The sequence below is a fragment of the Apus apus genome, chromosome 4 (genome assembly GCF_020740795.1).
Source record: "Apus apus isolate bApuApu2 chromosome 4, bApuApu2.pri.cur, whole genome shotgun sequence".
Classification (NCBI taxonomy): domain Eukaryota; kingdom Metazoa; phylum Chordata; class Aves; order Apodiformes; family Apodidae; genus Apus; species Apus apus.
Window position 1 is genome coordinate 54,851,781 of NC_067285.1, and position 26,532 is coordinate 54,878,312.

Sequence of the window (26,532 nt, forward strand, 5' to 3'; positions counted from 1 at the left end):
GATAATAAATCCCTTATGTCTCTGATATTAACTGACTATTAATAAAATGCTTGTATACTCAGATATAAGCATTCAAATGAGATTTGAAACTTCATGCTTACTTTGCCTGATTATCCTGATTTCTAGGCAAAAGAAAAAGGAGCTGTGTAGGGTCTAGTTGTGCCTGAGATAGCGCTGACTTTTGGCAAGAGTGTTGTGAAAGCTGGCTTTTATGCCTCTCTCTTCTCTTGTGCTCCACATTTCTTTCCTCCTGTTGTACTGGCACGACTACTTCTGGATCAAGGAACTGATCCAAATGAATACAAAAACCCAAACCCAAACAAACAGGAACAAATTGTTTAGCTTCTGGATTGGGCTCCCAAGGTAGCTGCACAACCGAAGGGCAACATGGAGGCAGGAGCAAGTATCTGGGACACAGAGAGGCAAGCTGGTAACTGCCGCAGCATTTGTATGTAGAAAAAGACTTATAAATGGAGCTCCCACTACTGAAGGAGAACAATTTCTTCTAAATCTCTCCATGAAGTCAATTATTAAGCGTGTTTCTTAAGAACTGCAGCCTCTTTGGCACCCCAGGTTAAGCCAAACTACTGCCTGTACCAACCATGACCCCTGACTGGGCCACAGACACAGCTCAGCGTGTCTGTGCCGAAGAAGGGGGATTAGGGAATCAACAGTTTCATCTTTGCTCTGTACACAGTGTTAATGTACACAGCAGATGTGAAACAGAAATAAAAAAATAATACAAAATTAGACTTTAAATCTCCTCCTTGTTTGGCATCAGTTTCGTAGATCCTGTTTTGCAGTTTGCTGTACAGAAACACTGTGTATTTCACATCGTAACACATGGAAAGGAAGAGTGGTTTTATAACAGGAAAAGTTCACTGTCCATTTTCAGAGCTTGGCAGGAGTCTGGTAGGTGTATGCAATAATCCAGAGCACATTTTAATGCCAGTTAGGTTTTACTTGCTGACTCTTTCAAACCACTGCTGACCTTTCAAACCAACGATGCTATGTTTGCTCTGGCACGAGTCTCAAAATGAACCCAGGATCTCAGCTCACTGGAATTTTCAGTCCATGATAAGTATTTAGTGCAACATCCACACAGGCTTTTAATAGAGCCACCAGGACTTATGTCATACTCCAGGCATACAGGACCCAATCTGCTCAATCTTTAACTAGGTCCCATCAGTATTCTGTCTCCAGGACAGTGCTAGGTGCTAATGCAAGCATTAATAATGTTCCGTATTAACCACTGTCTAGGGATTTCTTCCACCTTTTCTTCCCCCTTTACATTCTGCCTAAAAAAAGCCCCTATTAATAGTAAGGAGGAACAGTCAAGTGGTTGAAAACCAAGAGTGGATTAGGTTCTTATCATGCACTTTCATCCACTTTCAAAGGCTGATTATTCTTCCCAAAGACATTTAGATATACACAGATCGAAATAATTATTTAAGAAGTTATATTAATAGATTTAATGAAGAGTCTTGAAAGTGTTGTAACACTCATGATGAACTATATGTTGACAGGGTTTACGGGAAGAACAAAAAGAGGCAGAAAAGGAACTGCTGGTATTCTCTAGGCTGCTCCAACTGCTGTACAGCTCACCAAAATGCAGTGGATTTGCAGGTGATATGACACCTTGGGGGAACGTTTGTGGTTTTTCATACTAAAAGACCAGTTTATGTTTGCAGCAGAATAATTTATGGATCTTCCAACAACTACAGAGAGTGTGCTGGTTGGATTTCTGAGGCTTTATGCAGCGTGATGAGATATCCCGCTGAAGAGAATATACAAGTTTGTCAAAATTGAAGAACTAGAGGTATTTGCCAACAGAGAGCAAAGACTCAGGCAGTGCACATTATCTACTGGAGAAATTAGAAAGTACCAATTGCATTAAGGGAGATGAATGACCATGGATGCTACAAAAAAATGAAAAGAACGGATAACTACTTGTTCCTTTCCAAGTGTCACAATACAGCTTTTAAAATATCTACATGCTGCTTTCTCAGCAAACTACCATTTTTAACTATATCATTCAATCCCAACTGAGCCTGACCCAAAGAATACTGCAATGTCCTCCTCAGATCCCAAATCCACCTTGCACTCCTCCAAAGCTGTTGCAGTTCAGAGATTCTTCAATTTCAGATCTTAACCAAGTCCAGCTCACACATCATTTGTAGAGCAGGAAATTCTACCTATGCTGAAATTTCCAAAGATGTCACCATTTTGCATAACTCAGTACTAAAAATTAGGCAACACAGATTGCTATTATGCATTATTGTGGAAAAACCCCTTAGTTTCTTTACTTTCATACCCTCTGGAGAGCTGAAAAGTAAGGGTGAAAAGCAGGAAATTTAGCTGAGATGAACTCTTATGAATTTCACACATTTTTTTCACCCTTCCCCTCCTCCCTTTTTTTTCCAGCTCTAGTTTTTCAGTTTTTCCATCCATCCATTTTCAGCAGCTGATCACAGAAATTACAAGACAGTATTCCAGAATCTTGCAAAAAATCCCACCACAGAGAGCAAACAGTCACTAAAACTAAGTACTGAACAGATTTTGGTCTGCAGATACACCCAAGGGACTTGATGAAGGTTTGGATCTTGGAAGAAGCCAGCTGAGAGAAACTGCTGATCCATTTTTAAGTGCTCAGTGCTACTACACAGAGATGCTTGGTTTAGCAAGGAACCCTAGGGACCGGTTGCCCAAATGAAGTCCCATCCAGATGTTTGTTGTACACTACATTGCCAAAGGTCCCCTGGAAGAAATTATCTATTCAGGAGCATGGGGAGAAAAAGGAAGGGAGAGAAGAGGAAATGTCTGCTGAGCACACACACACAAATAAGAAGAAAAGCACTGGCAGAGCTCCAGAAATGAAAATCTGGTCCCACTGAGGTAGGTGGGAGCTTTGCCACCAGATTTCAATGGATACAGAATTTCACCCAATGTTAACAGTGCTTTGGAAACATCCTCCCTCCAGACACACTGTGGGAGCTCTTCTGGCTCTGAACACTCACTGGAAACACAGAAAAGGAAATTAAACTAAACACAAGACAACAATATCAGAATGATTAATCAACAAACACAAAGGATGCAAAAACAATTAAGCGAAAGGTACTGCAGAAGTGGGTGGAAAGAAGGTGGCAAGTCCTTTACCTCCTGGACCGTGGAACTTTGCCAGGAAAAGCAAGGATGCAAGGACTCCTGGTGCTGGGTACAGGGTGCCACGTCAAGGCTGCACTGGAGGCAGTCTGAACAGATTCAATAACAAAAGGAAGAAAAACTACTAGCACAGACTCAGCCTTGGAGTATGCTCCCCTCACTAATGCTAGAGATGCCAGATCCTAGCAACTTCAGCACAGATTCCTAGGAGCAATCAGCGTCATTGCTTACACGTTCCCAGGCAGGCTAGTTCACAGAAAGGGCACGCTCAGCAAGCTCTGCAGTTGTGTAACTGTGAGCGTTCCGGAAACAAGAAATACAGTGCCTGGACACAATAAACAGACACAATGCCTAAAAAGCCCCATCTATATGACAGCTGTGACCCAGTTATTTAGCCTACAGTTGCCCTCTGATTTAGTTAGCCTTTGGTTTCATACCACAACTATACAGTGATCCTGGAATCATAGAATGATCAAGGTTGGAAAAGACCTTCAATATCAAGTCCAACACCAAACACCACATCTACCTGTTTTTTGGACACCTCCAGGGATGGTGCCTCCACCACCTCCCTGGGCAGCCTGTTCCAATACCTCACCACCCTAACAGTAAAGAATTTCTTCCTAACATCTAACCTAAATCTACCCTCTTCCAGTTTAAAACCATTACCCCATGTCCTATGACTACACATGCTGGTATAAAGTCCCTCCCCAGCTTTCCTGTAGAGCCTCTTCGGATCATCTTCATGGCCCTCCTCTGGACTCGCTCCAACAGCTCGAAGTCCTTCCTGTGTTGAGGGCTCCAGAGCTGGACACAGCCCTCCAGGTGGGCTCTCACAAGTGCAGAGTAGAGGGGCAGAATCAACTCCCTCGACCTCTTGGCCACTCTTCTTTTGATGCAGCCCAAGATGTGGCTGGACTTCTGGGCTGTGAGTGCACATGTGAGTGCACAGGGAGGATCACCTCCTTGGTCCTGCTGGTCACACTATTCCTGATGCAGGCCAGGATGCTGTTGACCTTCTTGGCCACCTGGGCACACTGCTGGCACATGTTCAGCTGGCTGTCAGTCAACACCCCCAGGTCCCTCTCTGCCGGGCAGCTCTCCAGCCACTCCTTCCCAAGCCTGCAGTGCTGCTGGGGGTTGTTGTGGCCCAAGTGCAGGACCCAACATTTGGCTTTACTGAAACTCATGCTGTTGGGCTCGGCACATTGATCAAGCCTGTCAAGATCCCTCTGCAGAGCCTCCCTACCCTCAAGCAGATCAACACTCCCACCCAATTTAGTGTCATCTGCAAGCTTATTGAGGGTGCACTCTATCCCCTCATCCACATCATCAATGAAGATGTTAAACAGGAGCAGCCCCAGCACTGAGCCCTGGGGAACATCACTCCTGACCAGCCACCAACTGGATTTAACTCCACTCAGCACAACTCTTTGGGCCCGGCCATCCAACCAAATTTTATCCAGCAAAGTGTATGCAAATCCAAGCCAAGAGCAGCCAGATTCTCTATGAGAATGCTGTGGGAAACCTTGTCAAAGGCCTTGCTAAAGTCAAGGTAGACAACAGCCACAGCCCTTCCCTTGTCCAATAAGCAGGTCACCCTGTCATAGAAGGAGATCACGTTAGTCAAACAGGACCTGCCCTTCATGATCCCATGCTGCCTGGGCCTGATCACCTGGTTGTTCCACAGAATGGCACTCAGGATGATCTGCTCCATCAGCTTCCCTGGCACTGGAGTCAGACTAACAGGCCTGTAATTTCCCGGATCATCCTTCTGTCCCCTCTTAAATATGGGGATTACATTGGCTGATTTCCATCTCCTGTTGCCCCTCCAGTCAGCCAGGACTGCTGGTAAATGATGGAAAGTGGCTTGGTAAGCACCCCTGACAGCTGTTTCAGCACTCTTGGGTGCATCCTACTTGGCCCCATAGATTTGTAACATCTGTGTGGTGTAGCAGGTCGCCAACCATCTCCTCCTGGATTGTGGGAGGATCTCTTTGCTCCTGGTCCCTGCTGCCTAGCTTAGGGAGTTGGATTCCCTCAACACAACTGGACCTGTTACTAAAGACTGAGGTGAAGAAGTCATTAAGCCTTTTCCTCATCATTTATCACCATGTTTCTTCCTGCATCTAACAAGGTGTGGAGGGTCTCCCTGGTCTTTCTTTTGTTGTTAATACATTTATAGAAGCTTTACTTGTTATCCTTTACCATGGAGGCCAGATTAATTTCTAGCTGGGCTTTGTACCTTCTAATTCCCTCCCTGCACAGCCTCACAGCATTTTTGTAGTCATCATGAGTGGCCTGCCCCTTCCTCCAAAGGCCACAGATTCTCTTTTTCTCCCTGAGAACCAGCCAAAGCTCCTGGTTCAGCCAGGCTGGTCTTCTACACTGCTGGCTTGCATTAGAGCACATGGGGATGGCAGCTCCTGCACCTTCAAGATGTTCCCTTTTCACTGGCTTAAGGGTTCAGGCTGCCTAAGGTGCGAGGTTCTACCTTTCAGAGTGCCTGAACACCCCAAATCCAGATAAGACAGCCAGAGGGACAAATTACCATTGCTGCTGGAACTCAGCCCCTAACTCCCAACCAAAGATCTCCTCTGTGCTGCAGCTCGGCTGCAAAAAGGGACCAAATGCCTCTGTTTCTGGGAACTATTGCAAATTGCATCACTTCGGATGTGGTGATGGCAGCATGTAAACTTGCACACCTACCACTGATTAATATTCAAGTAGTGTATTTCACTTTGATATCAGAAATCCAGATGAAGATTCATGTCTACTTATCAATGATGGGTGAGTGACAACAGCTAACTACGCATTAAACCAGAGTTCCCTAAGTGACTGTGTGTGACACAGGCATAGCACAGTCAGGCACACACCAGGGGTCTTGAAGCTCCAAAGGTCCTATGAGCTTTTCTCAGGATTCCTCTTTCCTCACAGAACAACTGGAAAGGTTTGCTTTTAGCAGAGGGTCTCTGCCCACTCCTGTGATGCTGTGAGACTCACAACCTTCACAGAGCTCAGACCATCTGCCAGTCTCCCTTCGCTGCTTTCTTCTCCCCCTCTCTCTCTCTCTCACATAAGTAGGGAAAAACCCTTCTCACAGTCCTTCCCCAGGTGATGAAGGCAGCCTCTTCAGGTGATGGACATGTCCTGAAGCTCCATCATCATTACCCATGTACCTGGACAGACCACTGGTCTTCGTGCAAACTGCTTGTCCATGGGCTCTGCTGTCAACCCTCAGGATTGCCCACTGTTAGCGACAATTGCCCAGGGTCATTGAAAGTAAGGGGAAAAATGGAGGGTGTGAAGGTAAAACCAAGCATCTCTGCAGTATCTCTCAGAACAAGATTTTCACCCAGTAACTTAGCTGGCAACTTGCAAAATGAAGAACAAATGTGTTTGGACTGATGCCTATCCTTCCGCAGACTCTGGAAACAGAACTGGAGGGGAAGGGAGTGCCTGGAGAGTTAGTGAGCTCTTGTGCTGCCTGGCTGCCTCCACACCATTGTTACCCCTGATGACAAACCAGGAGAAGTGCTTCTGGGTGTGCCAAGATCCTGGAACAAAAAGCATAAGACTACCCTGGGTGCTGGGCTTTGCACCAGGCTGCTGGCTCTTCTCAACATGTGCCAAGCAGCTGTGGGTGTAATGGGCACACTAGGACCCTCTTTCACAACTTTAATAGCTGTCCTTATAAAGAACACCAGGACAAGGATAAGTATTTGCCAGAGAAGCTACTCACTTCAGGAGTGTGAAAAGGGCAGAGGAGACCAGTGACTAGCCCAGTCTTTAGTTATATTATAGTGTCATGAAGTAACATCTTTCCTTCATGGTTTGAATCAGTCTCAAATACATTTAAAAGCAATTACTGGAAGGAAAAACATAACATCTTGTTTTGAATAGCTCTTGCCAGCACTCAAGGAGGCTTGAGAAAGTTGTATGCCATCAGCTGACAGGATGGCCATGAATGACAGTTGGGCCTACAACGTTCCTGCTCACCTCTTGCTGAATCCAGGACTTAGACCATAGAAGGCACCAAACCTGAAACTGGTACCTAACCCACAAAGGGAGAACTTAAAAACTCACTGCTGGGTCCCCCATGGCTAAGATTCCAAGTCCAGTGTTTCTGGAAACTTTTTCATTGCCATGACACTGGTTGTAATATGAGGGAAAATGTGATTATCAAGTGTCTCCACAGAGCAGGGAGACTAATTTAAAATAAAATTCCATCTAGTCCCCTCATGTGTCTCCTACCTTTCACACATCTTATTATTACTTGCCTTCTTTTTCATGCCCTGGCCCAGAGCAGCACCTAGAAATAGTTATTTTTTTCCAGGAGCTATTCTGGTTCTATACACAAACCTGTATTTTATCATAGTCTTCTACCTCCCTTCAAATACATCTGATGACTTTCTTCAATAGTCTTGTCAATACTAATATACCAACTGGAATAAAGCAGATACATATTTTCTACTGATCTGCTATTTTACCTAAAAATGAGATTTTTAGACTAGTAGAATCCTCACACAAAACAGCTGACAACATTGTTTTTAAACTCTCAGAAGTAGATTTTCAAAAAAGAACATTTTTAGAAGCAGAGAGGCATACAGACATTGAGAGTTACTGGTTCAAATGGTGCCCATAAACAAGTGAAAACTAAACACATTGAAAAAAAAATTCCTCTTTTGTACAAATTGGCAGTGTTATTTCACTCCTCTCAGCTTTTCAAGCACTCTGTCCATCAATTCAACTGAAATGAGAAGTTCAAGTATGAATAACCAGACAAGCTTCAGTTGATGTAGAAAGATAAAGGAAAGGCAAAACCAGATTTCAACATCCTTTTTTTCTTGACAGTGATAGTGACTGCTGTGTATACTATTTATTTTATGATATACAGGTGAGAGTAACTTCCACAAAGTAACATGTAGCCCAGTGAGGAAAGGCAGGTCAAAAAGGACATGCATCAACCTGCCTTGTGAAGAAGCCAGGTGATACATGGTGGGTTATCATGGTAAATGGTATCACTTACTATAAACAGTATCTGAAGATGACCATAAGTTTCTATTGTTTTTGTTGACAGAAATAGCTTGTTCTGACCACGCAGGGGACTCTGATTAGAGCTTGTTATTCAACATGCTGATTTGCACACAGGCTGGAAGTGTTTGCAGAACAAGATGATATTTAAATGTACTTACCATGTAGACTTCTGCTAGGCTTAAAGTAAGGCCATTGCTCCAGCGAAAATGCCCTCAAAGGCCATTTTTCCCACATTAGATATCAGTTTGTGATTCGGCTTTCTAAACACTTATTTCAGTGCAAATTCTGCCAGAAAGAGGAACTTACTGCTTGTTGTGAAGTTACCCTCCCCGGCCTGGGGAAAGGAGTCTATATCTTGGATGACTTGTAGAACTCCCACAGTCCGCACCGGGGCATCCAGGGCTACGGAGCTCTCGTTCACTGTTATATCGCTGGCTCCCGTGATCTGATTGGTTGGTGGTCCTCCTATGGATGCTTCCAAGTCTGGAGGTATATCATCCATGCAATCTGCGTTTGGCTGATGGGAAGAAAAAGAAGAAATGTGAGCTTCTACCTGATAAAAACATTTTATTTACCCGTTCCCACTACTTCAGAGTTTTTCATTTCCTTTCAGTACTGAAAATGGCAACATATGATGAATAAACATGCACAATTTGTGTTTTCAGGTACTTAAAACTTCTTAATAAAATTTGTTGACAGAGAGACCCAAAGTACGCACTGCAAATATTCAATACCAAACTGTGTTCCCTGCAATCTCTAAATATTCTTATTTGTATTTTTAAACGTTTTTGGGAGAGTGTACACTGAAAAGCTAACTCACTTATTGATATGATCTGCTCAACATAGGCAGACTGCTGAGTCAGATTACAAATGCAAATAGAGACAGTAGCTGAAGGGGAATGATTAACTTTTCCCTAAATAGACATTTTATAGAGCTGATATCAGAGCTTTCAGGAATAGGAATTCAAAGGAACTGCCTGTGGGCGCATCTATGTGTGGGGTGCAAAAATAGAAGCTGAAGCTGTTTATAAGACAAGTTTTTTAGCATGAAAAGATCTTTTCCTTTACTAATGCTATGTTTCCTACAAAATAAAATTACAGGAAAAGAAATAAACAAGTAATGACGGGAATTTGAAAAGTATTATTAGATTCATAGTCTTTCTTGCTTTGAGATTCAGAGAGACCAAGGATGAAAGCCAGTTCTGGGCATTTTAGACACTTCTCTCTTGCAGTTACATCGTGAACGCACCAAGACCTACTGAATGAGCCAAGCTCCTCGAGTCAAGGGAGGCAATGAGATGGGGTTGTGGTGGCCACCTACTGCACAGTCTCCTTAGCATTGAGCCCTTGTCTACAAAGAGTGCTGAGACTTCAAGTGCGCACTGGGTGGTAAAGAGGATTGTTTGTCCAGAGGCACTTTGTCCAAGACTAGTTTCTACCCTTCCTTCCTCTGGGCTTGTGATTTCCATGGAGCTCCCCATAAACATTGGTGACAAATATATAAGCAAAAAAGCTCTTTTTCCTTTGAGAGGAAACAAATTCTTGTGCAGTTTGCCCATAGAACCAGATCTAGCTTTCCCCAAGGCATGGAGAAAAATTGTTTGTTCAACTATTTCAACAACAAGGTTTTCAAGTTTTAACACCTTGTAACAAAACCAAGGCTAATTCAGAAATGAGGATGTCATGTGTCAAGGTGCAAAGCTTCCAAAACAACACAGCAAGGTTGAGCTGCAACTACATAGATACCTTTTTAAGTTAGGAAACATCAAGTTACATTACTCCCGTTAATCTTTATTGTCTATGAGTCAGACAGCTAATCTGGATCAATCACTTAGCTTTCCTTGAGCAGTATGAGGCAACTTCACTGTGTGATTCATCCCACCCTAAGGTAAGTGGTATGAATTGTACCCTCTGCCTTACCACTGCTCAGTACTAAGCAGAGATGGGGCTTAAGCTGCTAGACTGGAAATCCAACATCTGGATGGCTAAAGCAAAGAGGAGATGTACTCTGCTCTGAGGATCTGATTTTTGCTATGCTTAGTTGTCTCACTTGCTAAGGCATTTTTGAAAATCGTACTATTTGCCTGTCTGCAACAGCAGGCACCCAGAAACTAAGCAAAATATGATACAGCAAAGACTTAAAAAGAGGCTTAGCTTTAAGCACAAGAGTAATCCCTTTGAACTCACGCATACAAGGTTACCATATGCTTACATTTTTTGCAGAACCGGGGACTTTGCATGCTTTCTCTTTTCCCATACATTGCCTGTCTGATTGTTGCCACCTCGTAAAATTTTTTTTCACAAGTATTTCTTATGAAAAAGGCAGGCATTTTAAACAATCCTCAGGTGACTTGTATCCACAAATGAAAGTTTGGGATAAAAACCAGAATTGTTGTTTTCTGGCTCCAGTTTAATCCACAAACAGTGAGAGCTCCTCAGAACTGGGATAAAGGCACATTCAACTGTATCAGGTTTTAATGAAACCCATCAAACCCATACTTTTCTAAGTGAAATACCAAACATTTATCTGTAGGATTTGGATCCAAAAATCTCTCCTTAGCTATATCTCTTTCCCTCACCCTTAGCTCTTATAACAAATGGTTTCAGCATTTCATTTTTTACTTAAATTTGGCTTTGATGGCAGTGTATCTTAAAAAAAAAAAAGGTCTGGTTTTTCTTTTCTGCTCTAGGAAAAACTGTTTCAGATTTTTTTCAGGACATCAGTTATCTGTCCTTTTCTCTGATTCTAATTATTCCTAGAATGTGGTTTATCACTAACCTTTACACCTTTAAAAACGGAGGATTATAATGGAAAACCAAACCAAATATAAAAAGATGCAAAACCAGCATTGCCCGATATAATGAATCCCTTTACTCCTAAATAAATGTAGTTGGAAAAAATAACCCAAACTAAGCAACATACTATAAAACTAACAATATGAAATACTGATTGAAAAAACTCCAGTATGGCTTTTGCTGTCAGAGTGACCCAGATACATTTTCTAAGTTTAATTATATTTGTTTCACTCATTCCCTGTGTGTAAGTGGTTTGAGGGCACAATTCCACTAAAGTCAAGGGAAGGCTTTGTATAGACTTCTGAGGGCTTGGCTCAGGTTCTTAGTGAATAGCTTCAAGTCATCCAATCTGCTGCCAAAAATGCAGCTGGCTGCATATCCAGCAGATACTTGCAGAAAAGGGGGAGAAGCTGAGAGAAACTATTTTATGTGATACGATCATCACAATAGCAATGTAGCTCTTTGAAAGACACTTTTTGCTGATAATTCACTTCAAATACTACAGCCAAAAGAGGTATAGTCCGAGCTGGATTCACCAGCAAAGAGACAGAGGAAAAGGTTATGCTGACAGATAGTTAGTTAATAATCCTTTGGAGATGCAGAGTGCTACGGTGAAAAGCAGAGATGTGAGGGTGCTCCACTACCATGAAAATGAGTGCAGTCATTCTGATGCCTCATGGCAGCCTGGAGAACCTGGTTATAGGGCAGAAAATATGCGAAGTCTCTGTTGCAAAATGAATGGAGAGTTTAGATGGGAATTGAATTAAAACAGTTATTTGGGTTTTAACCAATCCTTTCCTGGAAAATCTAGAGTCTTCTTGCTAAATGAAGCACAATATAGGCACAGTCACACAAGCCAGCTCTTCAATAATAACCATAGGACAAACAAGCAGCTGGCAAGAAAAAAAACATAGTAGTCCTGCCTATGGCAAGATTTCCTCATTTGTCCTGTTGTAAAAGCCTGCAAAGGGACTTTGGTAAATTTGCCTTCAAGTCTCCCATCAGAGACTGCTGCCTGCCAAAGGCTGCTTTCTTGTGTGCAGAAATTTCAGTTAATATGGCTCAGCAAGACTCAAGAATGTGGTTAGGGAATGGCATTCTGCTTTATCTATTGTACAGAAACGTTTGCCACCTCTCACTGAGGAGCCCTAGAGTTGTACAGCTTCTTCTAGGGAAAAGGTCTTTTCCCGCAACAGCATACTGACATCTGGCTAAGTTATGAGCCGCTGAAAATACCAGTTCATGTGTGCTGATAGAAACTGGTGGCTTATTCGAGACCAACAATCACACTCCCCAAAGAGAAGAGGGCTTTGCATGGTGCCTGCAAGCTCCTGGTGGCACCAGAAAGCAAGACCCACCCTAGGCTGCCCACAGCTGGTGCTGAGCAGTGAGAAGGGTGAGGACACAATTTCTGTGTGAGTGGAGAACAGGTCCTGTGAGCTGAGCAGACAGCATAAGCAGCAACATCAGGGCAGGAGCTCAACAGGATAAAGGTCGGTCAGGAGGGGTTATGCAGAGCAGAAGAGGAAAGGGCACAAAGTAGGAGAGGGAGAAGCAAGAGTTGAGGCATACTTTAGAAAGAGAAGGCAGAGAAAACAGAGGAAGAGGACCAACTGATAGCAGTATAGGAATTTTTAACTCCCAAGCTACCAGATGCTCTTAAGACTCCTGCTTCCTTTGCTGTTAGCTAGAGGAACCCCCTGATATGAAGGCTACCATTTGCTTCCAGCTCCAATGGAAAACAGCTCCTACTGTAAGCCACCTGAAGGGGTAAGGCTCTAGCATGCAGCTCTCCCTCCAGTACATGAAGGGGCTACAGAACACTGGGGAGGAGGGACTTTTTACAAGGGCATGTAAGGATAGTATGGGGGAATGGTTTTAAACTGGATGAGGGGAGATTTAGGCTAGACATTAGGAACAAATTCTTTAGTGTGAGGGTGGTGAGACAGTGGCACAGGTTGCCCAGGGGAGTTGTGGATGCTCCATCCCTGGAAGTGTTCAAGGCCAGGTTGGATGGGACTTGGAGCAACCTGGTCTAGTGGGAGGTGTCCCTGCCCATCGCAGGGGACTGGATGTAGATGATCTTTAAGGTCCCTTCCGACCCAAAACGTTCTATGACTCTAAGATGATCCATGTGGATGGGAGCCAGTATGCTTCCTCTGAGTGATGGAGTGGACTGTTACTAGTTTGCTGTCTTGGAACAACTGGGTGAAATTTTCAAAGAAATTCATACAATAAAATCCTCTAAACAAACTTTACTATTGGAAGCTAAATATTCAAGCACTTGATTTTTAGTGTTAAGACAGATCAGTACTAAGGCTGATTCTGAAATCTTAATTTGATTCAGTTGTTTATGTTGGTTACAGCAGTATCTTTAATTACATGCCCTGTGCTATTTCTACAGAAACTCCAGTTGGGAAGGTCTAAGCAAGGGGAGCAGGATGGATCCCCCTTCTTCTGCATGCTACAGAGAGAACAAGACAGGGAGTTGTGAGAAGAGAAACAATGGCTGAGGAAACTAAATGGCACTTTTAATTATTCCTGGCAATTAGGTTCTATACCTGCCACTACAGAGCTGTTCATACATAGTAAAAGCCAGTCATGTAAACCAAAATATTTACACATGGCCTCTGGGCATGGTTTCACTTCCCCTCAATGCACCCAGCCTCAGACAGCCCGCAGACACGCTGAGCCTTCAGCAGCTGTCAGGAAAGTCAGTGAGAGCTGTAATCTAGATGTAAAAACTAATGGTACTAAACTTTCTGGAAAAAATGTAGTATCTCACTGCAGGCCTTCAAAAAGTGAAGGTCTGATTTGTCTGTATCCCCTGATTATGAAGGTGGGTGAAGAGCATGATAGTGAAATGCTTGAGCAAAAATATCAATGGACCAGTGTGAGAGCAGAAATCATGTGGTCCTGCATAATGTAGAAGCAAGCCATGGAAAATACACTAGATATGGAGAGGAGATGTCAAAATCCTGGGTGTGTGCTCACTGGTAGGCCTGTGAACTGAGACATGCAACCTGGGTAAAATTTCTGTATTTCTGCCTAGGTGCAGAGATGCTGAATGGCAGAGCCAGCCTTCATTCTGGCCTTGCCTGACATCTCAAATACTGATTAAAAAGCTGTACGATCTTTTGGTATTCTAAAGATAATATATACGTTTAGTAGAAGAAGTAGCCCAACTCTAATCATGCTACCCTAATTACAATGCTCTACTTCTTAGCTTGAATTATATTAGCTTGATTAACATACCTGCCTACTTCAGAAAAAACATACTTCATCACTTGCTGTGGAACCTCATCTGCAGCAACCTGCTTGGCTTCCTAGTCTTCATGAAAATGAACTCATGAGGAATAGCTGCATCAGAACACAAACCTAATGTGTTCCCATGAGCTATTTTACTTTATATAGCTCTTTATATGTGAGTTGGCATATCACCAGCTGTAAATGGGGAGGGTATTTACAGCACCTGTTAATGCACCAACCAGTGATGTTTCAGTACTGAACTTCACCATCACGTGGCAAGCCTCGCACAGTGTGAGAAAGTGACTCACTCCTTCCTGGAGAAGCCTCTGATCTCTGAGAGAACTTTGGTTAGAAAACTGTATGGTAGACAGGACTTTCACTATCTGAATGCAAACGTGCAACCTAAAAAGATCAATGGCTTTGGCAGCTTCTAACGACATCAAACACAGATGGCAAAGGGTAATGGCTTCAAACTGGAAGAGAGGGTAGATTTAGGTTACACATTAGGAAGAAATTCTTCACTATGAGGGTGGTGAGACACTGGCACCGGTTGCCCTGGGAAGCTGTGGCTGCCCCCTCCCTGGAAGTGTTCAAGGCCAGGCCAGATGGGGCTTGGAGCATCCTGGTCTAGGGTGACTTGTCTCTGCCCATGGCATGGGGGTTGGAACTAGATGATCTTTTAGGTCCCTTCCAACCCACACCATTCTATCATTCTATGATCTTGAATGTTTCAAATAACAAAGAGCTTAATAATTTCTTGTATTATCTTGTGGTCTGCCACATGCTTAGCTACTGGGAGAAATGCTCCCTACTTGCAATAAGGAGTACAGGGCTTGCTACAGATAAGATTGTGAGAGAAATCTGACAGAAAAAAGATTTGGCTTCCCAGGATGAGCAATTAGTTGTCCTTGAGTAGTATAGCAGGGAAAATTTTATTTGCAGACCTTCTGCTTTGAGATTTGAACTGAGAGCATGATTAAAAAAATAAATCCAGTCCTGATTTAAAACCAAACAAAAGCTAAGTGAAAGAATCTATAAATCTACCAAAACAGCCGTAAACAATCTGCTGCTCCACAAAGCAGGCAATTGCAGACACACAAATCCCAACACCCAACCAATCCCCACACACACACTCTTTTCCTTGCTAATACAAGTGGGGTGCAGGAGAGAGGTGGAGTCAGACATTTCAGCTTGTACTTCCCTTTAAAAAATCAATTAATAAATTGATAACATGGCACGAAGAGTAAGATGGGAACAGACAGGCAAAGGGCTAGGGATATACCCAAGTAGCTGGCATGTCCCTTCTGCCCTGACCAGCTGCTCTGTGACATGCTTACCGGGATCCCTAGAGCTTTTAGAATATTCATTTTACACATTGGGCAGGTACGATGGTCTAGCAGCCAGGGGTCTACACACGACTTGTGGAACAGATGCCTGCAATGAAAACCAGGATATTTTAATTCAAATCCACCACAGTACAATTTACCACTTAGTACCACGGGCTTCTGCTAAAGTCAGTAAAGTGAGAGTATTTCAAATGGTGTGGTTTCTGACCTCTGCAAAAACAGCAAAACTACATCCTATGCGCACAAGAATACAACTGCTTCTGCAGCATCTCAAGCGTATGTGAACAGTGTTGCTCAACTGAGTTTGGAAAAGAGGACATGTACATAAATAGAGCATTAGGAAAAATACACAAAACACATCAGCAAAACCCATATTCTTTAAATGTTAAAGGCTGTCAGTAAACAAAACCTGCTTCCTGGTAAAGGTAAAAATCACATTACTGTTTCTTGAGGGTTGTACAGACAAACCTGATTACACATCATTTAAACATGAAGCCATTGGGGCTCTGTTTTTTTTTAGAATGCAGGCATAAGGAAATAAAGACAATAAAATAAAATACTTTTCATTTAAGTGGAAAAAATAGGACGATGCTTTTTAAAATATTCTCCCTGACTTCCCTGCTCTTTAGAAGGTGCCCATGAAAGTGAGCTCCTAAACAACTCCAGCCCTGAGAGGGTCCTTGCTACTCTCATGCTTGGTCTGAAGTGGCCACTAACTACCTGAGCCCTGTGGCTCCTGTGGGCCGCTTTTCTTAGCCATTCTAGAGGCAGAGAAACTGAAAGCTTCTCATCTAGCTTCACCTGACACCGAGATAGAATACAGAGGTATTTTGTGCATGTACCTGACTAACAGACTGCATTTTCTCCTGTGAGCCTATTCTCTTGCCCTATGGTTATAAAGGACAAATGTTATAAAACACAGGAATATGGGGCTCAGGATTTAAGAGACACTGTTGAGTAGGCCAAGTAGAGCAACCAGGACTCAGCTCAAGGCAGTGAAGTTTGTTAAGCCCCACTCCTTCTGAAGAAAAGGAGGAAATTTTCCTACCATGCATGTAGCCTCAGAAATTACACTGGCATAAAGGAAACAGAAAATTGTCTTGCCTTCCTATAAGTATTTTTAATCAATTAATTGAATTGAATAGTTCAGCTGGAAGGGAACTAAGTCCAACTGCCTAATATAACTAAATAATAATACTAACTGCAGTGAAATTGAAAGAGGGTATTTAATTAAGAAATATGAGGCTCAATATACACAGTCTTCCTCCAAAAGGTGCAAGCTAAGACTAAAGTGCTCGTGCTGAAACACCATATAGATCAGCTCTACATTTCTTTTCTCAGACTTGCAACAGATGTCCCACATTTTACTTGGCAGAGCCTGAAAATCATGTTTCAGTCTGCTTGAACTTCTCTCTATGTGGGAGCAGTGGCCGGACTGTGTTCCCCTGTGCTGCCATTGCCCGACTTGCATCGCTGGTGCAGCACAGCCACCCAAACCCACCAGGTAACCATAGGTGTACACAGCTCACAGCTGCACAAGGTCAACTGTATGAAGTTCAACAAGGCCAAGTGCCAGGTCCTGCATGTGGGTCACAACAACCCCAGACAACGCTACAGGCTTGGGGCAGAGTGGCTGGAAAGCTGCCCAGAGGAAAAGGACCTGGGGGTGTTGGTCAACAAGCGGCTGAGCATGAGCCAGCAGTGCCCAGGTGGCCAAGAAGGCCAACAGCATCCTGGCCTGCATCAGACATAGTTTGGCCAGCAGGACTAAAAAAGTGATTGTTCCTCTGTACTCAGCACTGGTGAGGCTGAACTTCAAATCTTGGGCTCAGCTTTGGGCTCCTCACTACAAGAAGGACATTAAGGTGCTGAAGTGTCCAAAAAAGGGCAACAAAGCACAAGTCTTATGAAGAGCAGATGAGGGAACTGGTTGTTTAGCCCGGGGAAAAGGAGGGGAGACCTTATCACTCTCTACAACTATCTGAAAGGAGGGTGTAGCCAAGTGGGGCTTGGTCTCTTCTCCCAAGTAACAAGTGATAGGATGAGAGGAAATGGTCTCAAGTTGTGTCTGGCAAGGTTTAGATTGGATGTTAGGAAAAATTTCTTCACTGAAAGGATTCTCAGGCATGAGAAGAGGCTACCCAGGGAGGTGGCTGAGTCACCATCCCTGGTGGTATTTAAAAGATGTGTAGATGTGGTGCTTGGGAACATGGTTTAGTGGTGGACTTGGCAGTGCTGGGTTAATGGTCGGACCTGATGATCTTAGAGGTCTTTTGCAACTAAAATGATTCTATGATTCTATGGCTCTACCTGGAGCAGATAACCTTTAGTAGTCTCCATGAGGAAATGCAATCTCTGAGAAAGCCAGAATTGCTCAATGCAGCAAACTCGTTTTAAATATTTACGTGGTACTCATTCAGCTGAATGGGTTGGCTGCTGTCCTGTGTCATGGTCTCTCTAACACAAAAAGATACACATGGACTTTCAACTTGATGGAAAGTACTGAGGTGCACTTTCATCAATATTGATTTGCAACCTCAGCTCTTACTAACACGATATTGGCCCACATACTAGCGGGCCATCTTACTAGCTGGCTTCAGTCCCAAATACCACTACAATCTCAAAAAACCACCTGTAAAATCTCAGAATCTTCTCTTCACTGCTATATTTTTCTCACTACTTCTAAAAGAAACAGGTCCTTTGTGAAAACAAAACTATATGGCAAATTACCACATTCCTGTACTTGGTCCGACTTCACACAGCTATGGGAAAGGGCAAATCTGTCCTTGGAAGTTCGGCCTAGTCTAACTATATTAGTTGGCTGCAACACCAAACTTTGTCATACCTCATCTGATCCTGTATGTCAACATGAATAATGCAAATGAAGTATTGTGATACTTGAAGTTTAAAGCACTACTTTATTAAGGCTACTAAAGCTCACAACAGTCCTTTTAAGCAAGACTTGCCTTACTGGATAAAAACACAATACATCAAATTTTGGTCTCTGTTCTGCACAGCTCTTCCTTCCTTTTATCTTATGTGGGACATATTCAGCTCATCAACAGGCAAGTATTCTGAATAGGTGAAAGCATAAAGATACAGTTCTCAAGCCTGTGTAAGTTTACATTTAGAAGTCTAACCAACATTCTTTGGGCATGTCAATTCACAGAGGGTACTGAAATTCAATGTCTTGCTTTTCATCTATTTGAGGTAACTGAAATTTTTGATAGTGATTACCTTAATTATATACTCAAATTCATAAACAAGTATGTTTAACTGCAAACATCTGAAGCACGTTTGTGCCAAAATAATCAGTACATTTACAAAATCTAAGGTATTTATTATTCTCTTGAAAGAAACATATTTCCAAAACCTGTTTCAGATAAAAAAATAATTTCCTATCAAGCCATTTTACCATAGACTAGAAAGTCTCTATTTGTTTTCAATTTCAATCTTTGCAAGCTTCAGTTAGGTTGTGATCCATATTACAGCATTTCATAAAGCCTGTTAATCACCAAAAACTTGGAACTTTCATGCCTTAAAGACTTTAAAAACTGAAGTTTCGTGTTCTTAAAGTTGGCTTCAAAAAACAATATTCTGAAATAAATTCTACCAATGCTCAGTAATTTACATCCATGACAGATCATGTCACTTTGCACTTCTAAATACTAAATTAGCACAGCCTATTAGGGCTCTATTAATTTCAGATTTATGATGTACAACAGAAGAAACTTGATTATTTGACAGAAATCCACAGAAAGATGAAAATCAGATGAAAACTTGAAATTTTAACTCAGGTGGCAGGCTTTGCAACTTGGATTTGAAAGTTTATTCATTTTTGGCTACATGCATGATTATGACTTTGAACAAATTGTGAATGGCTTGATGTGCTGATAAGTTTATAATCCAAATTCTGGCAAAATAAGGTCCAGCAGCACAATGAGAGAGCAACTGCAATATTTCTGTCATGTGGTAAGACAAAGAAGGATGTAGAAAGACCTACTGCGACAAAAATCCCTCTCCCTAAAATCCCTCTCCCTCTGCACTTCTGATTGATGCAAGTTTCAAAAGGAGGAGGTAGAGGCATCACAGATGAGTACAGAAGTAGTGACCCATACAGGGAGACAGTAAGAGAGATGTTTCAGCCACAGCCTTGGGACATGGCTTTGGCAATCAGAGTGGCTGTAATGCTACCACATGCACTGCAGAACTATGTTAGTTTGGATGGCTTGAAAAGTTTCTCTAAAGAACTGTAATTGATTAGCTGAGATAGAGGAAGACAAGGGGAGAGGAGATAATGTAACAATGTTCATACAAAACAAAGGCTTCCATAAGGAGAAAGGAAACAACTGTTCTTCACCTCTCCTAGGGGAAAGAGAGACAATGGTGTATTTCAACTGCAGCAAGTGAGATCCAGGTTACACAAGAGGAAAAGCTTCACCGCAGTCAGGGTAGCGAAGCGCTGCAAGAAATTATCAGGGGAATTTGCAAAGCCTTCATCCCTGGAGGTTGCGGAGTGTGTTGGAAAAATAATTCCCAAGAACCCCATGTGCACGGCCAGTGCCCGTGTGCAGTTCCAGAGGTGCTGGCCTCCTGGGATCCCTCCTGCACTCCTGGGTGACACTATGACTGCACATGGCTTTGTAGAGCTCACAGAGCACAAAGAAGGAAAAAGAACCTTGAAATCCCAGAGCATTTAATTTACTATTATCTAAATAGCACTTCATATTTATTAACTAGAGGTTACTTTTGTTTGAAATATATTTAAATTTTCTTTAAAGCTACAATTTTAAAACATAGAAGGAAAAAAACAACAACTAATTTCAGGCTCAGTTAATAATACTAATACTACTAATAACAATTTGAATGGTGTAAAACTATTGCAAAGCTTCCAGCTTGCCAACAATTTTGTGAAGCTTTTTTTCCACGTTAAGAGAAACTGTTCTTCTCCTACTTTCCTCTCCTCATCCCACCTTTCTAATCTACATGCAAATAAATGTAGCAGTCTTGCAATTTTTCTCAGCAGAAAATCAGGAGCTAAGAGAACAGGAGGCAAAAGTGGAAAGAAAGAGAGGCACATACCTAAGGACCCTGAAGAAGAGCATGAGTTGCCTGGATTAGACGTAGGGCTGCAGCAGAGGACTGAGAAGGGTTTTGCTGAGAGACTGAGCAGTACAATGGTATCCAACAAGAAGGTTCAGTGTTTTGGGGGTGCATGTATGGTATTATTTATTTTTGAGAACAAATGAAAGAACAAAAGAAATAATTATGAGAGTGAGAGGAAGTAATCAAAGGGAAGAATGTGTGAGATGTAATGATTTTCATGTGGACCTAATAAAAACAGAAAGGAGGAGTGAAGCAGTCTCTGAAATCACAGTTATTTGTGGAGTGAAGGTTCAGGGGAAAGGAACAAGCTGGAATGGGGTCAAAAAGGACGTTTACTGGTGTCAGAAATGAAACAACCAACAAAAGAGCTTATGAAGAACTCAGTAGAAAGGAGGCTGAAAGAATCACCTTGTCTCTCTGTAAAAGTTTAGTAAAGTTAAAGTTTAGTAAAAAGCAGACATCGGGAGCAGCAGCACCAGTAACTTGTCCAAAGAAAGAGCAGAAAAGATGAAGGCGTTTTGAGGCTAGAGATAGAAGACTAGCAGAAAGAACTAGGGCTATGACAAGAGATGTCACCCTGGGAACAATGATCTTGGTTACATTTGATGTTGTGTCAGTGCCCTCAAAGATAACTTCAGCGATGCTTGCTACCATTAAACATAAAACCAGCTGCAAGCCAACACTATTTTTAATCAAGTGTCAGTCTTTATTTATTTGATACATTCTGTAGAGTGAAGTTTATTAGCACAGTCAGTTGTGGGAGCTGGCTAAAGAGAACAGCGAGGAAGAAGAACAATTTAAGCGGAATTCTCCTCCTAGTTCTCCAGAATGAGAGATGCAGTAACAGGCTATCCCAGTGCCTGCTCTCTGCCAACAGAAAAGAGGACATCTGGGGAAACACCATAAGCACTAGTAAACATGCATCTATATAACTTCAGAGCTCATTCACTGCCATATTGGCTGGTGGATTTTTGGTACCAATTTCTTAGGAGATTCAGGGTATGTCAGGCTTAAAAAAGCAATGTCAGGATACACACAGCATTATACAGCATGTGCCTGCTAGCAGTGGTTTTCCTATTACTACCAGCAGTACAAAGAAGCATCTTTCATGTGCAGCTCTTGAGGTATGCTTGGCTTTGAAGTTAAAAAGTTCTACACCTTGAGTTCCTCCTGGATAGAAACACTAAGGTCAGCCAGCACTGGCGTCATACGGTGCTGGCTTCTGTAAGGCTTGGGGAAAGGCCAGCTGCTTATTAAACAGCAACCTATTGAGGTTCACATCCTAGAAACCGCCTGTGGTTTAACTGAGTATGCTGCAGGAAGAAACCTACAGAGTCTGTAGGTCTTTAGTAAGATATAACATTCTCCCACCCACTTAGTAGGGACACAAATTAATTCCCTTTTTCCCCCCCCCCCCCCCCCCCTTCTGTTTTTATTTTGGACAAGGCGAAGAGCCTGACAAACGCAGAAAGAATCATGACTACAGTTTCCTGTTTTGGAAGTCCAAGCCCATGCAAATGTGTAAAATACTGCCCTCACAGTTTGTGCAGCAGGAGAGCCAGGGTTTGTGAAATAGCTGCTTGAGAAAGATCTTGGAGTTTTTATAATTCAAAACTGCTGAGGCTCAAACTGTGAGTATTTTACAAGACAGTTCTGCTGCTGCTAACCTTTTAGCATTAGTCAGTTTCTAGGCGACCTTTTAAGTCAGCCAAGAACTGAACATCACCTGTTAACTATGTGTTTCCTACTCACTCTGTTTGACTCAACACTGTGGATGACAAAGTCTGACTGTGGCCTCATTGAATTATGAGGCGAAACACAAGAGATAGCTAGAGTTTAGACATGGTTCTTTGCTGTTGTATAACTACCTCCAAAAAGTGCCTCTCTCTACCATGAAAAATTTCCAAACTTTAATATGCTTCTATGAAAACAGTCTTGATGTCAAACCAAGGTCAACATTTTCTGGTAATTTCTCATTTTTTAAATATATTTCTCCTTCATGAAATGATGCTGTTTGTGTCTGTTCATAGGAAAAAGAGTCCACATGCAATTTGTCATTGTGGGGGATTTACAGTAGGTCAGATTTATTATTAATCTGTTGCTTTTTGTTTGCCATTTAGTGATGGCAGTAAACAGATTTAATGAGTCACATGAACGAACAGACATGGACAGCTTGTAACAGTCAAATATCTATGTGGGAACAACATAGCAGGAAAAGAAACAAATATTTCAGTTTCTCAAGCCAGTGAACATGTTTGCAGAAGAAAGAAATGCTAGTAAAAATAAGAAAATGTCTGTGCTCTGTACGTGCAGCACTTGAGATTCTTATTTCTACAGAAATCAAACACTTGCTCTTGCTCTCCTAGGGGAACCACTGTTCCTAGGAAAGTTCCTAAGAAATTAATTTCCTTAGAGAAATCCTTCATCAGCCAATACTTCATGGATGACAATACAGTACCACAGAGAGAAGAAAACAACTGCTAGAGGTGGCAAGAGGCTGCGCTCCTGTGTCACATCACTGCAAATGTTATGTGCTGCACAGGACACGTTCATGTGAGAGGAAGAAAAGAGAAAGAACAAGCCCAAAAGTTGTCACCTCCATGTCTCACATGCCCGAGAACATTTTCATGGCAGCAACAGATAACACAGTCTTTGTCACATTCAGTATTTTTTATTTCCTGTTTCTACTCAGCATATCTCTTTTTATGGTTTTTAGAGAACTCATCCCTTTCTCACTGCCTGGACACGTCCCAGGACAGAAAAATAAGTAGCTCCATAGGGGGCAGGAGCCTGCTCTATCCCTGGCTGCTGTGCCCCCAGAACACCTCAAGTCAGGGGCAAATTCTTCTGAGGCAGGTATTCCGAACTGCTATAAAACCAGTGAGCAGAACAGAGGAATCAAAAACCTTGAATTTAAAAATCCTACTGAAGACTTTGTAGCAGGTCCAGATCAGGCAAAATTTCTGAGTATAATTTTAAACTCAGGTTCTCACCACCATTATCACTACTTTCATGTCAAGTTGAAAAAGAGGCATTTCAAGTATTCTTACACAACAGATTTTGAATAAATCAAGATGACAAATTCACCCTTCCCTCCCCTAGCTCTCAGGTAATCTCAACAGCATGACATTGTGAGAACAGAATCTGTCTTGAAATAGAGAGCTGTATCACAGTTAAAACCACATTCAACCTTCAACTTACCTGCAAGGCAAAATTCTCACAACATCATTGGGCTTGTAGCCTTCAATACAAACAGCACAGTTATCAAAGTCTGGCTCAGTTTCCTACAGGAAAAAAAACATTCATAATTTCAATTTTTTTGTCAACTAACGTCTTCATACAAGAGCCTATGTGACAAAGTAAAATGGTCACTGGTGCACACTACACATCCAATTATGGATTTCAAGACAAGCAAATCAGACTTTCCAACACATTTTCAGTTGGAAATTTGCCATGGGAAGCATGCAGATTTAGTTAGCATGTTTTAACTTTCAAGATTTTCTCCAACTTCAGAGAATCACATTCTTCTTTCTCTATTCCATTGCATCCATAAATCGCTTACAAGAGTATTCCTCCTCTGCCTGAAGGACACATATTAGCTAAATAAGCAACTGTAATTTCTGTTCTCCCTCTTTGACCCAGAAGTCTGAAGGAATCCTCAGTACAGTTTCATTTGGTAATGAGCAATTTGAAGAATTACCTTGTCACCTTTCCTGATTGTTCTGACTTGCAGCTTGCTGATTGCCTTCTTTGCAGCATCTCCAAGACGGCGCTGTAATAAAAAATTTGCTCTTAAGCAAAGAGTAACCCTTCATGCAGAAATCATCACCTTTTCTCCCTAGGTTTCTTAATAATCTGAAGTGAGAGTACAAGAAACAGGACAGTGCTGCATAAATATAAACAGATGAGGTCAGTCATGCTGTTATTCACAATAAGAGCACTGTAGGTATTCCAAGCTTGCTGGTAACCCATGGCTGATGAGGCAATTCTAATGGAGTTCTAGTAGAGACTGTATGTGAGCCCATCACAATACTACAACACAGCACCTCTACTATTCCAGTGAGGAGCAATGTATGAAACAACTCCTCTATTTAGGTATTATACTTCTTCCCTCTCTTTTTTTAATTACACTTGTACCAAGCAGAGCAAACACTGGATTCAGAAGGTCTTAATTCTTATGTTGTTCCAGTACTAGTCCATGATCTTCAACAAGAAGTAAATGCTGAAAGTGAGTTGTTAATCTGTTAATAAATGTCACTGCTGTTCTCTTTCCTTGCAGTACAGACTTGCGTACTTTGCAGGAGCAATGCAAGGTATGAAAATGAGGCAAAAGCATCTGCAGTTTCTTACAGGTAAAGCATATAGTAACAAACTATCCAAACCTAACCACTTGCTTTTTCCTTGCCTTTCTATCTTTGCCTCCAGTGGACCATGAATTGTTTACCACATGATGTTTCTGACTGTTCTCCCACATTTCCAAAACAGTTACTGTGCTAGCAGGCTTACAGCCACTCAGGGCTGAAGTATACAATGACAGGCCAATACAAAACGCCCTGTTCTCAGAGGCTGGAGATGGAAATGCCTGCCTCCACCTCTTGCAAGTGGCTGAGAGTGTTATGGGGCAGTTCATACAATCACTGCTCAGCAGAGCTACCTCTGCACCCTACACTTTTGAGCTTGTGCCTGTGTCAGTGCTCCAAGGAATTGGCTGCTCACTTGTGCTAACCCAACAACAAGGCGATCTGGAGACTGACTCACAGGATGGAAGGGTCTTTGAGAGGTCATTGTACTCCCACCTCCTGCTCAAGGCTGGGTCAACTTCAAAGTCAGAGCTGTGTCCAGTCAAGTTTTGAATATCTCCAGGAAGGGAGATTTCACAACCTTTGTGGATAATTTGTTCCAGTGCTTAATGACTCTCACAGTCTTTTTAAAAAAAAAAAAAAACAAAACAAAAAACAACAACCAACATAGAAATGGATTTTTTTGTGATTTGTGACCATTGCCCTTGTCCCTTCTTTGAGAACCCCTGAGAAGCGTCTGACTGTACCTCCTCTTCAACCACCCATTATGCAGCTGAAGGCTGCAAGCAAAGCCCTTCCTTCTCCTCTGCTCCCCTCCCAGCTTAGCATGCCAAGTTCCCACGTGTCTTCTCAGATGTCATCTGCTTTTATCCCCAGACCATACTGGCATCCTCCTCTAGGTCGTCTCTAGTTTTATCATGCCCTTCTCATACAGTTTCATGCAGCAACACTCATTCTGATGTCTTCTTGTCAGTTTTATAACAGTTAAAGATACAGTGCATCTCTATTTGCCACCAGTAAATGACTTAAAAGTCTTCTCTTCAACCCCTGTCCCCATCCATGTTTTCAGCCATGTCTTGTCAGATAGGGAGGGAGACTTCAGAGCTTTGGTGACTCAGAAGACATTCAACTTTTCAGGCTGGGAACATGGCCTGTGCAATAGTTTAGAGGGGCCTGTCAGAGGGAAGGGTTTCCAGATGGAGGGGGTGAGAGCATGAAGCCAAAAACGGAAGGAAGCTGGATGTAGTTTGTAAATTGAGACCTAATCACTATACAGTTACAATTAATAAATTACCCCTTTGTTCTTCAGATTCAATTAAAATCACTGAATTAAATTTAGAAAGTAAGCTTATTGGATTGGAAAGACACGGAAGACTGAGAAAATGTATGCAATACTGAAAGCAGAGAGCAATTTCAGATCTGGCTAAAGAAGTGAAAACAATCTTGGCTATCATATGAGATTGACATAGGAGCTTTCCAGCATTACTTTTACACATGAGGGAGTACCTTGTAGTTAGAACAACATAGTTTCTGTGAAA

The 26,532-nt window shown here is 42.2% G+C and overlaps 1 protein-coding gene across 1 annotated transcript in view; it reads right to left on the reverse strand.

The window, feature by feature from the left end:
* RNF150 (ring finger protein 150) overlaps nt 1-26,532 on the reverse strand; it is a 127,091-nt gene that overhangs the window by 26,787 nt on the left and 73,772 nt on the right. The window contains exons 3-6 of the mRNA XM_051618574.1: nt 24,394-24,465; nt 23,895-23,977; nt 15,579-15,675; nt 8,503-8,713 (exon numbers count right to left, since the gene is read on the reverse strand). Of these exons, the coding sequence (XP_051474534.1) occupies nt 8,503-8,713; nt 15,579-15,675; nt 23,895-23,977; nt 24,394-24,465 (463 nt within the window). The remainder of the gene's footprint in view (nt 1-8,502; nt 8,714-15,578; nt 15,676-23,894; nt 23,978-24,393; nt 24,466-26,532) is intronic.